The following is a 15,040-nucleotide window of genomic DNA, read 5'->3' on the forward strand; positions in this document are numbered from 1 at the left end:
GAGCTGCATTGATCATGGTGCTTAGAATGCCCCTTTAATCTGGAATATTTTATTATAGTTATTTATAGATTGCATAGCGGACATCTTACCTTAATGTCCTGCAGGTAGACCTTCACCAGGCTCACTTTCTCAGACTCGGGATTCAGTTCTATCTTGCTGATGCTGGCAAACTCTGCCAAGGTGGTCATGATGTTGAGTTTGTTGTTGATAATCTGACTGATGCCATATTTTGCTCCAACGAGAAGTGTGACATGGGATTCTCTATCCTGAAGCTATTTGAGAAAAAAATAGACAGTTTAAACCACTGACGACAACCTTTCACACAAGAAACAGTCACAGTGGATTTCTTTGTTCCATTTAGAAAGCTAACTCTGATGTGGTATCTTTTACTTTTACATCCCATTGTTGTAAAACATTAGCTACCCATGACAAAACAAATATAGGCATTTCTAATAAAAGAAGTAAAAACATTTAAAGATTAGCTGACATATGCTGCTTAAGTTAACAATAGATTTACAGTAAAGAATATAGTTAAGGCTACACATTCAACCCTCACAGTGGGATAAATGGCCATTCACGTTTTTCTTTTTATCTCTGTATTTGCACTGATCTCATGAATTGATACTATAAATAACTTTTATAACTAAATAAGTTATCACATACATGAGAGGTGAATATAATTATATCACACTAGGAATATATACAGGTAATAATATGAATTCACCCCCTTCTGTCCTGATAGTAATAATAACAGATTCATTTTTTTTTTTTAAAACAATTTTGATACTGTATGTAGTTTATATCTGTGTGTACCTTTTAGCAAGCATGATATGAATACATGTATTTTTAACACATTTTCCTGTGTAGGTATGACACTGCAAACTTTGATTTAATGGACTTTTATTTATCTGGACTTTTACAAGTAAGATGCCTTTAAGAGCACCAATAATTTTATTCATGCAAAAAGGGTATATATTTGCGAGATTTCCACCGCGCCCTTCTATCTTGAGAAAGCCTGGTTTTACGGGCGAAACTCGTGGATCGTTGCTTTGGCAGCATTTTCAAACTTTGAAGGCTAGGTAGCCAGTACAATGAGACTCCCGAGGTGGATGAGGTCCAGGTCAGCTTCAGTGCACGGAAGCAACTCGCAGCATCACACCAGCGGAGTAGTAACTCTGCCATTACCTTCTATTTGTACTGCACCGTATGCCTGTTTGTGGTCCTTAGAAATAATTACCACCACTATTTTGTGTAAGAGTTCCATAAAGGGATTCCATGTTTTTTTTTGTATTTAGATAAACAGTGTAACACAATATTTGTTTCTTTCCTGTCTATAAGGTGGATACATAGTTTCCGCTGGACTGGAGATTAGAATCACTTAGTAACACCACAGAACATAGTGTTATCTACACCATACCCCCTGCAGTTTTGGAATATATCCTGTGATGAACTGAACCTCGACATGGGCTCCTGGAGCAGCCTGCTAGCCAGCCTCATGCCCCAGGATTATGGGCCATGCAAAATACTCTGAAAAAAGGCTTGGTTTGTGCAATTTGGCTTACATTGTCCGGGAACCGAACAGCCGCATGAACCACTCGGATGCATGTTAAGCCCAATTGATATTTTGTAGCAATTTCCACCGCAGTGTTCTAAGTGTTCGTCTGGGTGGCCGCATTTTGTATGAACGACCACAAGGTGGCGGCCATCTTGTTCCCACAAGCGCAGGCAGCGGACTTCCACTGGACTTCCGTCATCGCCTGCGTTCGTTCTATCCCACTTGGAAAGGCACTGTTCGGTGGAAGCGTTCCCATGAACAAGGGGAGCAGGGGAGCAAGCCACACAAGTAACTTAAGGATTCCGTTTTGGTGTTTTATGTACTTTTGTGCTCCCGAAAGAGACCGACCGGTAGCCCTGATTTTCTGGAACTGTTTTGGACATAGGACCATTTCCACGTTCTTTCAGATAATTGACTTCCATGAAAATCCCGAACCCCTAAACCGATCTGAGTGATTTTTGGATATGTTGGTCACCAAGATCGGGGCTATCAGGAGATGTGACTTTTGTGGGGTTTCCATGTGTTTTGAGGGTATTTTTTTTTTTTTTATATTATATGTTTTTGTACCTGAGAGATAATTTAATTATATGTTTGTGTGCTCAGGTAATTATCTCGCCAGCACAGGGGAGGAGTGTGAAGAATGTTTGCTTGTAACTAGTCTCCTCTCAGGTCCAGTGGGGAATGCCCCTGGAATATGTTCAAGGAAACCCCTTGCATGGGGAGTTACATAAAAGGCAGTGTGTGGCTCCCATTAAACAAATTTGTTTTACACCTTCATGAAGTTTAGGCTTTGGAGAGCTCTAATCACTACTCTGCTGGAAACAGGAGAGCTATAATTACTGCAGCACTTGGAATTCGGGAAACTACTAACGGATATACTCAGCCGGAGTATAGGGGATCCGTTACATATCCTCTTAAAACTAACTTTGATTTTGGGACTCTCACTAATCAGTAATTTTATTTTTCATGCTTTTTTCCCCAATATATCTTAGTAGGGGAAGATTGGATAAGTGTTGATACTTTTTAATTTTTGTACTTGCTATTTTAGGAACTTGGGAAGGTTTTATTGCATCTAGCTGCTTTTATTTGTTTTATTGTTTGACATATTTTATATTGTTTGTGCGCTCTCTTATAAGTGTATACTTAGGTCTTCAGAAGGCCTGTCTCGTTAGCCAAAGTTGGTTCGGGAGAGCATCTATAGTATTTGAACCTAAGGGTACATAATATGCAAAAACCCACACAGTAGATGGAGGAAATTTACTTAGCAATTGTATGCTCCTCTATTACGTCTAATATCAGATTTGCTTCAGAAGCTTGTTAAGATAATTTTCACCTATATGTCAAACATGTTTTGTTAGAATTACTTTTACTATTTGTCTTCTTTTACCTGTTGTACAGTGCTGCAGAATATGTTGGTGCTATGTACATAATTGTAATTGTAATTCATGACCAAAGTTAACAAGTTCTAAAAGAAAATCTTAAAAGGGACACCAAAGGCACCCAGAACACTTCAGCTAATTAAATTGGTCTGGGTGCACTGTCCCTTTTGCACTTAGTGCTTCAATGTTAAACATTGCAGTTCCAGAGAAACTGCAATGTTTACATGGCAGCTCTAAGTCTGCCTCCAGTAGCTGTCTTCCAGAGAGCCACTAGAGGTCTTCCTGGATTGAAACGGACCAGCGTCAGATTTGTCCCCATAGGAACCATTGATTCAATGCTTTCTTGTGGGGAGGTTTAATGCGCGCACGGCATGCACATTAGAGCCCGCTTGTTGCGGGACGTCGGAGGGGACAAAGCGTGGGGCCAGCGCTGAGGGACATCGGTGCTGGATCAGGTAAGCAAATAAAGAGGTTTTAACGCTTTATTTAACTCGAAGTGGGGGTTGCTCAAGGGAGGGGGGAGGCAGGGGAAGCAATAGTGCCCGGAATACAGCTTTGTATTACTGGCACTCTAGTATACCTTTAACAACAACAACAAAAATCATCTTTATTGCTTCTTAATTTATCTTTCAAATCCCAACTCAAATAATCAATTTAACCCCAAACTCTGCTTCTCATTGGTCTTACAACAGGACAGGAGGAGGGTCTGTTCACAGAAATAGTGGGCACAATGCTCACTACAAAGTTTCCATAATAGATTTGACTGTTAAGTAGATTAACATATTTGATTATTCACTAAAGTGATATTGGTTAGAAATTAAAAGTGAATTCCAAATTTACAATTGCGGAACTGGAAGCATAGCTGACTTGGAGAATTCTTCAGCTCATCTATTTAACCCTTAATTTGACATTTTCACTTTAGTAAATCACCCTGTTTGTATTAGAATGGAAGAATATGCTTCACTCCATGAAAGAAAGACCCATATGTGCTAAATGATTTTCTTTTGATCTTTCTTTATTTTTCTCATAGTAAAATTACACCTTATAATATGTACACACATACCATTAATGTGGCATTAAATATTTTTCCTCCATACGTTTTCAGATCTCCGAGTAGCTTTAGATACTGTATTCGCAACTGTGTTGCTGATATAGGTTGCTAAAACGATAAACAAGTTTGTAATGATCTGATAAATAAGTCTACTTCTCTTATAAAAAAAAAAGTTATTTATTCATGTCATTACATTTATTCTTGGAAAAAAATAAAATAAAACAGAATTAACCTTGATAATTTTATAAGAGGTAAAATATTCATAGAGAAAAAGAGAGTGAAATTGTGAGAGATAGACAGAGAGATTGTGACAAAGAAAGACTACAAAAAAGACAGTGCGACTGACTGGATACACAAACAGAGAGGGTGAGGGAAAGAGGGCAAGTGAGAGAGACACAGTGGGCTAAAGAGGGAGAGGATGTAATAGAGAAAGAGAGAGAGAAACTAGTATAATGTCAGACAGACTAAAATGAATGCCGTATGCATCCCTAATGAGAAGAGATCAGTGGGAACTCCCACTTCCAGTTTGTGAGGGCATGGTCACATTATGTAATGCACATTTTAGCCTATTTTTTTTTTTCACAAAGCTTTAGCAATCTAAATTTTGTAATATTTACCCTTGTGGATAAAGTCTTCTTTGCATAAATTATTTCCCCCTGTGTGGAATATCTGCAGAAGTTAAATGAATGGTGGCAACTATCATAATCAAAATGTAAATAGAGAACTATGGAACTGTATTTTCCCATCTGGTTCTACACAGGTTTTACACATTTTAACTATGCATGCAAAAATGTGTAGACTTTTTGCATTTATGAGTTTTCCCTTCAAAAGTAGAAGATTTAAAAGATGAGTTTCAAATAAGAAGGGCCATATTCATATAGTTTTGTATTTTTCTAGGGGAATTTCACCCGTATCAACCAATGAGCTTCTGATTAGGCTACACATTATTCACATACCTCCCAACTGTCTCACATACAACGAGACAGTCCTCTGTTCTTCTTTCTTGGATGTTTCTCAGGTGTCCTTTTTCTGGGGACACCAGAGAACATCACTCGAAAGCAAAGCATCATTGCTTTCTTTAATACTCTTACAGGAGTTTAACACCTATGGCATGCATTACTATACATGCAAGAGTATATTAAAATCATTGCAATGATGGATTATTTGTTTTGGGATTAAAATGTAATTATTATGCATCCTTGTTTAAAAAAGAAATAGTTGTCTGGTCAGTGGTCACCCTAATATTTGTCTATAGCTGACTTACCTTTTGTCTTGGCTCAAGTATGTATTGGTTTCTTTTAATGTGAAAGCTAATAGCCTTTTTGATGTCCTTCCCTCTCATGTTGCGCAGCAAAGTTGGCGATAAGAAGTTGTCTATACCCCAGTCCTTTCTAAATGGAAACAAAAACATAGATTGCACTGATTGCTGGAATTCTGACTCAGACACCCCGCCATCACTAAATCCTTTGAAGTGTCTCCATTTGTATACCTTTCCATCAGGGTTATGTACTAAAACGTGAATTAAATTCAAATCATAGTCACAATTGTATTGGCCTAAAATTCGGATTCAAAGTAAAAGGTATGTCTACTTGTGTAGGATTTTGTTATGTAGTTTTAAATTCAAAACTGATGAGTGATAGCTGTGGTTATGAATAATAGCCAGGCAATCAATATGCAATATTAATCCCAATACTATTGACAAGTGAGTTGGAATACTAGAGTTGGAAATGTAAATAAGGAATAATAAATCTACTTTATTAGATCCTGGAGAGGGGTGAATTTAAAGAAACACTATAGGGTCAGGAACACAAACATGTATTCCTGATCTGTAGTGGAAAACCCACCATTAAGGTGGCTTGCCCCCTCCTTACCATCCTTAGAAGCATGAATTTGAATTTATTCATATACATTTGGAAGGAATATTTATATAAATGTGGTGTCTTAACAACTTACTCTATGTACTTGAAGGATATCTTCTGTGATTGTCCACACGAATGAATCCGCTCCTGTATATGTAATGCAGCCAGTCTCAAAGCCACACTGCATTTCATCTCCACTGCAAACCTTTCCTGCAGTACATCACTGCAGCTCTTCAAAACAAAGCACCATTATATCAGAAAAAGAACATATACAACTCAGACAAACATGTTTATGAATGGACATAAGAAATGCTATTTGAGAAGTAGAAAAGGAAGAAGAATGGATGACTAATAAAGCAGCGGGGTAGTAAGTGTTCGACATTCACTCGGGATGTATTGGTAGGTGTTTAGCTGGAACACCAGGCAAACACTGAAAGACATTTAGCAGAATAGAAAAGTAGAGTGAAGTCAAGATGAAAATATAACTAGAACATATGAAACTCATATTACATAATAACCGGAACAGTAAAAAAAAGAGTTGCCATTGTAAATTAATATCATTTGTACATGGATAAGAAAGGGGTACTTGACATGTTAAATTATGAATGACACCAGAGTAAGACACTCCTGTATCTATTGTCCAAGACCTAGCAGAGCATCATGTAAAATCATCGTGATTATGTTTCCTAGGTGCCAAATGAATATATTTTTTATGCAAATCACCATCCTGATGTCTCCCAGATAAAATACATCTCTGCATTTTCTAATTTATTTTTTAAAGAGGTGAGCTTTTCTGTTTGTGCATGAACCTCCTCTATACATCTCTTAAACGTCTACTTTGATATGCGTGGCTATTGATGGTATCCTACATACGTTGCATGCTGATGTCAGATGTAAGATAGATTCAATTAATGAATCATTTAATCCGCAAGGTAGCAGGAGCAGCATCTGTGCAGCAATAATCACTTAATTAAAATGAAGTGTTTTTTTAATGCTTAGGCTGTCCCTTTAAGTTACTTTTTACAGTCTCACAGGTATTTGGATGGTTTCTGACTTTTGACTCACACTATATTTTAAAATGATAAACACTTTAGAAAATCATGGAATAGAGAGAAAGTTATATATATATATATATATATATATATATATATACACACTATTTGTGATTATGGAATATGTGTCAGGGGTATGCCTGGAATTTGTTTATCTTTCTTAAAGTTCACGCATAAATATAACAAACAGTATGCTACAAACCCATATAAAACTAAGGTAAAATGATTCATTGAGCCCTCATTGCCAAAAGTCTCAACACTGAACATGGGTGATGGCAGGGGGTGCTCAATTACACTGTCAGCCAAAGACATTATAAATCCAAAGTGTAAAGGTCTCGTTCAAGTCATGCCTGCCAGAGCGTTGACATCTTAGATTCATTTTCCAATATATTACTTTCTAAAACATTGACACGACTGTTGCAGAGTGGCCATATATAGTATATTATCATCAACAATTGACATTTACCTGTAAATATAGATACTCAAAGGCAACTGGATCCTCTTGCAGAAGACTTAATGGATCCCTGGGTACAAAGCAGACCCTGAGGAGGCACCTATAATCATGTGACTCTCTTTTCTGCACCACCTGGAATGCACAAAGAAGGTTTTATTTGGCTATTATCAAGCAGACAATAGCTTGAAGGTGCCAGTTCTAATACTTCCAACGCTGAGATAACAAAGGACCAGTATAGAAAACAGGGGTAATGTTAGAGCAATATTAGTGCTCTATTGCCTAAACTAGACTTCTCGCTATTACATTTGGTGTGCCCATTATTAAAAGCACTTTTTATGCCGCTTATGTATATTATAATGTGTTTTTGTCTAATTAAATCCCAAAGATGCCAGTTGTGTCCTGAGGCCAAGAATCCAACAAGTTGGTGTATAAAAGTGATACTTTCCTAACAGCTGAACACAATGGTTGCTAAGTTATATGCAGCATGGTGTATAAAAGGGAAATATATTTCCGCCCAGCTTTGAACAAAAAAAATGTGAGGATTCTTTAATAATTGGGACCTTGTGGATTGGCACAATAATTATCAGTGAAGGGCCATCCCCTTAGGACTTCACCGGTTATTGGAGTTTCCTTTGGATCTCATCATCATGTTTTTAAAGATTAGCCAGTTGCAAGTTCCTCTTTTAATTCAGTAATTGGGTCCTCCAATACATTTCCAATAGCAGCAGCAAATAAGAGTTTGTTGTCCCTCTATCCTGTAGCTCTTAATTGATTAATTGAATTGTTAAAGGTTGTAAATGCTTAGTGAGGCACTAAGCTTAGTGCATAATGTTGGAAGGATATTTTAGTCATTGAGTATTCTTCTCAGCTATTCTCTTTTGGATTGCACCACATTTCACTAAATGAATAGGAGTTATATCAGCATGAAGTATACAAATAAAGCAACATAGCTTTCAGTAAATAAAACTATAACAAGTTTGCTGACTAGAACGAGAAGAAAATTTGAAAAAAGGGGGTAAATACAAAGCATTTTGACATTACTTTGTCTGTCCCTCTGAATTTCAATTAATGTCAGAACCTTTCTCTTCTCTTCTTGCCAACATAAACTTTTGTAGGTAAAACTTTATGGTTGTATTGTAACAGCTAGGGAAAAGGGAAGGAGATGGAAGAATTCTATTTCATTAAGTAAATTTCAGGGATTCTTTGCAGGCTGCAAAGCTATATATAGTACAGATGCTTGGTGCAACTGGTATTAGTGTATTGTGATCATCATACCCACACACATACATAGCAAATAACTGCAAATTGCATAAATACACAAATAAACAGCACTTTATATACAAAAAGGTAATTTTGCCTTTTATGTAGTAATTATGTAGTAGCTATTAATTACATATTTTCCATCAACAACTTGGTAGTGAAGTGGTTAAACCTCAAATCCCAGAATTCCTTTTTATATAGATACCAAGTCTCTTATACAAACTTATGGACAGAATAAGGTTACTATTTAAGTATGCATTATTACATTTGGCAGAAATTACCTGTTCAATAAGTTCGTCCTCATGAAGAAGAAAGAGCTTTGAGATATTGTACTGTTCTTCCAGAGCTAGTGCAAAGTGCTCAATGATATTGATTGATAACTTCTCCTTAAGGGTCATGATGATATCCTGCAATAAGAGATTATATATTATCTAGATTCTGACCTCTAATGCCAAGAAGTTTAATAAATAAATACATTAATAAATAACAAAGGGATATACATACAGTGAATAAGATTATATATATATTACTATATATAGTTATTTAATCAATGACCTCATCAGTGACAACCTCCTTTTTGAACTAGTCCAGTTGAAGATGAAATGTCATTAGCAACTTCAGTAGGCAAGTCACTCAGGTGCAAGACCTGTAGTGTGATAAGTTGGCCAATCATAATGCAGTAAAAAGTGCCACTCACAACTGGCAAGGCAGTGCTTTATCTTCTATACTCCAGTAATTACTTTCTTATTTTGAAATGTTTTTTTTTTTCTGAGGTTTTTGTGATAATTTTAAATAGTAAATGTCTAAATGTTTTATTTTATATGGTCAGGTAAATTTCTACTTAAAGAAACACGATAGGGTTTCAATTGCCTATATAACGTTTTCCTTCTGGTTTTTAACCCCTTCAATCAAGTTTAAAAAAATGTATTTTCATGAATTTTTCATGGAAGTCCACATTTTACTGAAAAATACTTAAGGAAATTGTACTGAAGTAGGTAGGGATATTTATTTACATTTTTGAGTATGAGGAATAATGTTAAAATTGAGAACAATTTTAAAACTAAAATTTGAATGACAGAGATATGCAGGTGATGCACAACAGTAATCTGTAGATAACAAAATACGTATCATTTTGCAAAGATCCCACTAGGTGTCAATTGGTAACAAGCTATTAATGATAATTGTAACAATCATATATTTAACTTTTTAAAGGGAGTTTTTTTAGTGAGATAGCTCACTTAAGTGGTCTGGGTGCAGTGTCCCAGGTGTGCCAGTTCCCTTAACCCTGCAATAGTAATTATTGCCGTTTTTGATAACCAGCATTAATTGCCTTGGAGTGTTAACGCCATGCTTATTGGCTTTCTACCAGACAGCTACTAGAGAGACTTCCGGGATGTTAGGCGACTTTTGATGGCATAACTGACACTGGACGTACTCACGCTCTGCATGAGGACATCCAGCGTCACCCAAAACCCTTTAGGAAAGCGTTATGTAATGCTTTCCTATAGGGGAAGTCCTAATGTGAGTGTGAATACCTTATTCAGGCATTCAGGTAAGTTTTCAACCCCCTCTGCGCTACTGTGGTGGGGGGGAGGGGACAGCGGGGTTGGTGCAAGGGAGCTTCCTTATTTTGCTATACCTCCTTGAAAACAAACAATTTAGCGAGGATACAAACTTACAGATTTAAACACTACAAAAGTAACATCGGCACACTGCATTTCTTACAGGTATAATTCGGGTTTGATTGCAGATATAGAAGAACTGATAATTTATCAGGATTTCACAGAGCTGGTAGATTTTACACTTTGGGAGGATCATTAGATATGTACAAGGCTCTATAGGAATATAATCCTTATTTTATTTCCATGCTATAACAGGGAATGGAGTATTATAGTAACCTTGATGTACTATATCAGACGTTGGCAATCTTCGGCACTCCAGATGTTATGGACTACATTTCCCTTGAAGCTTTGCCAGCAATATGGCCCAAAGGTTGCCTACCCCTGTATTACATGATGTAATACTTAAAGGGACTCTATAGTCACCATATAAAAGCAAGAAAGACAGGTCCCCCAGCCTTCCTTCTTGCTTTTATATGTACTTTCATTCATTAAAAAAAAATTTCGAGGTGTTTTTATATTAAAAACTTACCTCCGTTCCAGCGCCGAGCTCCCCGCTAGGCAGCGCCCCCTTTTTCGTGGGGCCCAATAGGACGCTTCTCACAGAGAAGCGTCATCGCGATGTGGTGCGCATGCGCGGCTTCGCGCTGCACCAATCGCGTTCTTCATAGAGCGGCATTGAATGCTGCCCTATGAAGAACCTGAGCGCTTTACCGCGCATGTGCGCGGAATGCGCGTTCGCGAGCTGAGCTGTCTGACTGACAGCTCAGCTCGCATTCTAAAATTATCAATAAGGGGGGGACCTACTGTCCCCCCCCCCGGCCCCCACCCCTGTGCGGCGTGTGGGGGCCCTAAAATTATCAATGAGGGGGGGACCTACTGTCCCCCCCCGGCCCCCACCCCTGAGCGGTGGGTGGGGGCCCTAAAATTATCAATAAGGGGGGGGACCTACTGTCCCCCTCCCGGCCCCCACCCCTGTGCGGCGGGTGGGGGCCCTAAAATTAAAAATAAGGGGGGGACCTATTGTCGTCCCCCCGGCCCCCACCCCTGTGCGGCGGTGGGGGCCCTAAAATTATCAATAAGGGGGGGGGAAGGGTTAACTAGGGTCCCCCCCCCTTTGTATTTAGGGCCCCCACCCACCACTCAGGGGTGGGGGCCGGGGGGGACCATTGGGGGCCCTAAATACAAAGGGGGGGGACCCTAGTTAACCCTTCCCCCCCCAAAAAAAAATATCTCCCTACCTACCCCCCTCACCCTAAAAATAATGAGGGGGGACCATTAACTAAAAACCTGTAAAAAAGAAAAAATGAGATAAAAACAACTTACCATTCGATGTTTTCTTTCTTCTAAAATCTTCTTTCTTCAGCCCCAAAAAAGGCCAAATAAAAATCCATAATAACCGACGCAATTAAAAAAAAAAAAAACGAGCGCAAAAAAAACAATCCATGTTCACCCATGGAGGGCTCCGCGCAGACTGAGCTCCACAGGGCGGGGAAGGCTTATAAAGCCTTGCCCCGCCCTGCAATTAGGCTAAGAACACTCTGATTGGTGGGTTTAAACCAATCAGAGTGCTCTTTGTCATTTTACAAGCGTGGGAAAGTTCTTTGGAATTTTCCCACGCTTGTAAAATGACACAGAGCACTGTGATTGGATGGATTTCAAGCCATCCAATCACAGTGCTCTGTGTCATTTTACAAGCGTGGGAAAGTTCTTTGGAATTTCTTTTGGAATTTCTTTCAGCGTTCACAGTGCTTTGTGTGCTGATAGCCCGTCTGATGTATTCACCCAGAATGCATCGGACGAGAGGCCTTTTTAGGGCCTCTGAACTCGGAAGTCCCTCTGGTGGCCGTCTGATTGACTGCAACAAGAGGTGTTCCAAGCTTCCAATGTAAACACTGCATTTTCTCAGAAAATACAGTGCTTACAAGAAAAAGGCTCCGGGTAGCTGTAGCACTCACCTGAACAACCTCATTAAGCTGAAGTTGTTCAGGTGACTATAGTGTCCCTTTAATTTATCTGCACATGGAATCCTTACATTGTAACTCTTTACTCCCTACATGTCTACTTGCCTGTGAATTAGTGGGAGCCTATTAGCAGCCAAAATATTTTTATCTCAAGGAACAGATGGTTCTTATAGGAAACTCTTATTTTTTTTTCTTTATCATTCATTAATCCATTAAGACTAGGACTGATTCAGCATTGGGCACAGTCTTTTAGAAATGCGATGAGCTGGCAATTCAAGCATGCATTACAAGCAGTATTAATCAAAGCAACATTTATCTGGATTTTAATTGTCCATTGTGAATACCGCTCTCGATTAACCATGTATTGTTCCTACTTACCTATGTATTGGCACCTGTTTAATATTTTTAGATAAGTTTTTCAAATGATTTTTCAAAATTTTAAAATGTCAAAAATATATCATATCTAAAAAATATACCAAAATACAAAAAAAAATCCAAATATTACAATATTAAATATTTTTGCAAGTTTATCCAAGAATATCATTATTTGAAAAGCACATACTTTGTAGTTAAATTAAATAGCGGTGCATTCCTCCAGCGAATTTTTCTTTTTTTCTTACCTTCACAGTTGTTTTCTTTTCAAATTTAAAAGCCTTTGTTTGGCCATTTTCCAAATAAACCTTAAGAACATTGGGCATAAAAAGAAGTGAATTCCCCTGGAAGAAAAAGAGATAGTGTTAAATGAATAAATGCTTTTTAAAGATATTTATTGGTCCTGTCTCTCCCCATGTCATCTCAATTTGAAAAAAACATATAGTTATAAGAATTGGGAAATGACATGGGAGAATCAACAATGTTGTAAACTTTAGCTCAGTTTCTAACTGATTGCTGTAAATACTTGCTTATAAGCTCTTTCGAGCAGGGTCTTCCTCAACTAATATTTCTTGTAACATTTTGTAATTGTCTAATTTTTATGTTAAATTTCCCCCCACTGCAGAATAAGTTGGCGCTATATAAATATGATAATAATAATCGATTAGCATGTCGAATGTCATCTATAAATTGTGCTAATCAAATTGCTAGGATGCTAGGACACGCATAGAATGAGAGTTATTGCATTTATATTGTTGTACCCTCCTTTCTTATTTTGTGACCTCCAGTTTTGTTTCTGCAGTGTCACCGGATCTTGTTTTGCTCTTATGTGGTTAATCTGCAAATATGTAATTTCTTTGGGAAAAAGATTTTTGAGAAAATAATAAATTATATAGTGAATCCATAATAGTGGAGATGCAGTCTGGTCCCTAATTCCTAAATCAACAATATACATTCTTAATCACTAATTAATATTTACATATATTACATATTTAGGCCAAAACTGGTAGACATCACATTCCAATGTATTTGTAAGTTGAGATAAAGATTTCTGTGGGATAAAAATTACAATTGACATTCATGCTAACAAATCCATTTTCTGCAGATCTTGACTGGTTGGATTCTACCCATACACTCGACCAGTCCAAATATTGTTTGATTGGTAACTCCCGGCACTGAAAGTCAAATCCCCATTCCCATCTCTCTAGTTTCCAAAGTTTTTTTTTTTAATAGTTTGCCCATCCTTCTCTCCTCTCACATGTTCTTGCTCTCTCATCTTCTTCTCCTCTCTATCCTCCTGTCATTTTCTTCTTTTGTCCATCCTCATACCTTATTTATTTTCTCCTTGTATCCAATGCTCCTATTAATATTTTTTATACATCCAATGCATATATTTACTACTCATCTTATATACACTTCTATTGAAAAGATATGCTTTTCAGTTTAAAGCCATAGTTGGTGTTCCACAGCCTTATTTCTCAATATGTGGTACAGTGCCAGTGGCCACCTCAGCACCCACCAGGAGGCAGTCAGCTGTGCACTAAGGCAAAGTAGGCACCTGCAGGTGCTCTTTTAGCACTTCTCCCTTGTGCTCCCTGTGATGATGCTGGTAGCCGGGTAATAATGTCACTCCGGCCCTGGCATCACTAAGCAACATGAGAGAGCAATGCTGGAAAAGCGCAAAGATTACACAAGTCCTAGTGCACCCCATGGAAATGAACCACTCCAGCTCTCCCAAAAGTAGGGAGGCTGGGTGGGCTTAAATAAAAATATATATTTTTAAAAGTATTGTGTGAGAGAAGCTATATGCGTCTGTCAGTGAATTTGTGTGTGTCTGTTAGTGCATGTGTGTGTGTCTATCAATGTGTGTCAAATCAGTGATAGTGTATTTGTCAATGAATATGTGTTTGTCAGTGAGTGTGTGTGTATGTTAGTGAATGTATGTGTGTCAGTAAGTGCATCAGTGCGTGTTGAATCAGTGAGAGTGTGTTTGTGAGTGTGTCAGTGTCCTCTGTGTGTTAGTGTGTGTGTCATTTCCATCTGTATGTAAATGTGCATGTCAGTTTCCTATGTGTGTGTTAGTGTCCTCTGTGTGTAAATTTCTTTGTGTGTCAATGTCCTTTGTGCGCAACTTTGTGTGTTAGTGTCCTCAATGTGGATGGATTATTGGGAGGGGCTGGGGATAACCCAGTGGTCATGGTCCATGTTGGTACCAATGACAAAGTAAGAGGAAGATGGAAGGTCCTAAAGAATGATTTCAGGAAATTAGGTAGCAAATTTAAGAAAAGGACCTCCAAGGTGGTATTCTCTGAGATATTACCTGTGCCACGTGCTACAGTGGAAAGGCAGCGGGAGATTAGAGAGGTTAATGCGTGGCTGAAGTCTTGGTGCAGGAAGGAGGGTTTTGGGTTTTTAGAGCACTGGGCTGACTTTGCGATTGGGTACAACCTTTATAGTAGTGATGGATTGCACCTA

At 38.1% G+C, this 15,040-nt stretch overlaps 1 protein-coding gene across 2 annotated transcripts in view; it reads right to left on the minus strand.

Annotated features, from left to right (window-relative positions):
• The window catches only part of FRMPD1 (FERM and PDZ domain containing 1), a 210,438-nt gene that overhangs the window by 24,088 nt on the left and 171,310 nt on the right, over positions 1-15,040 (minus strand). For both annotated transcript variants that reach the window (XM_063455310.1, XM_063455309.1), the window contains exons 7-13: positions 12,814-12,909; positions 8,892-9,017; positions 7,363-7,482; positions 5,939-6,075; positions 5,250-5,376; positions 3,998-4,093; positions 90-272 (exon numbers count right to left, since the gene is read on the minus strand). In XM_063455310.1, coding sequence (XP_063311380.1) covers positions 90-272; positions 3,998-4,093; positions 5,250-5,376; positions 5,939-6,075; positions 7,363-7,482; positions 8,892-9,017; positions 12,814-12,909 — 885 coding nt within the window. The remainder of the gene's footprint in view (positions 1-89; positions 273-3,997; positions 4,094-5,249; positions 5,377-5,938; positions 6,076-7,362; positions 7,483-8,891; positions 9,018-12,813; positions 12,910-15,040) is intronic.

Source organism: Pelobates fuscus, chromosome 5 (assembly GCF_036172605.1).
Source record: "Pelobates fuscus isolate aPelFus1 chromosome 5, aPelFus1.pri, whole genome shotgun sequence".
In the NCBI taxonomy this organism is placed as follows: Eukaryota; Metazoa; Chordata; class Amphibia; order Anura; family Pelobatidae; genus Pelobates; species Pelobates fuscus.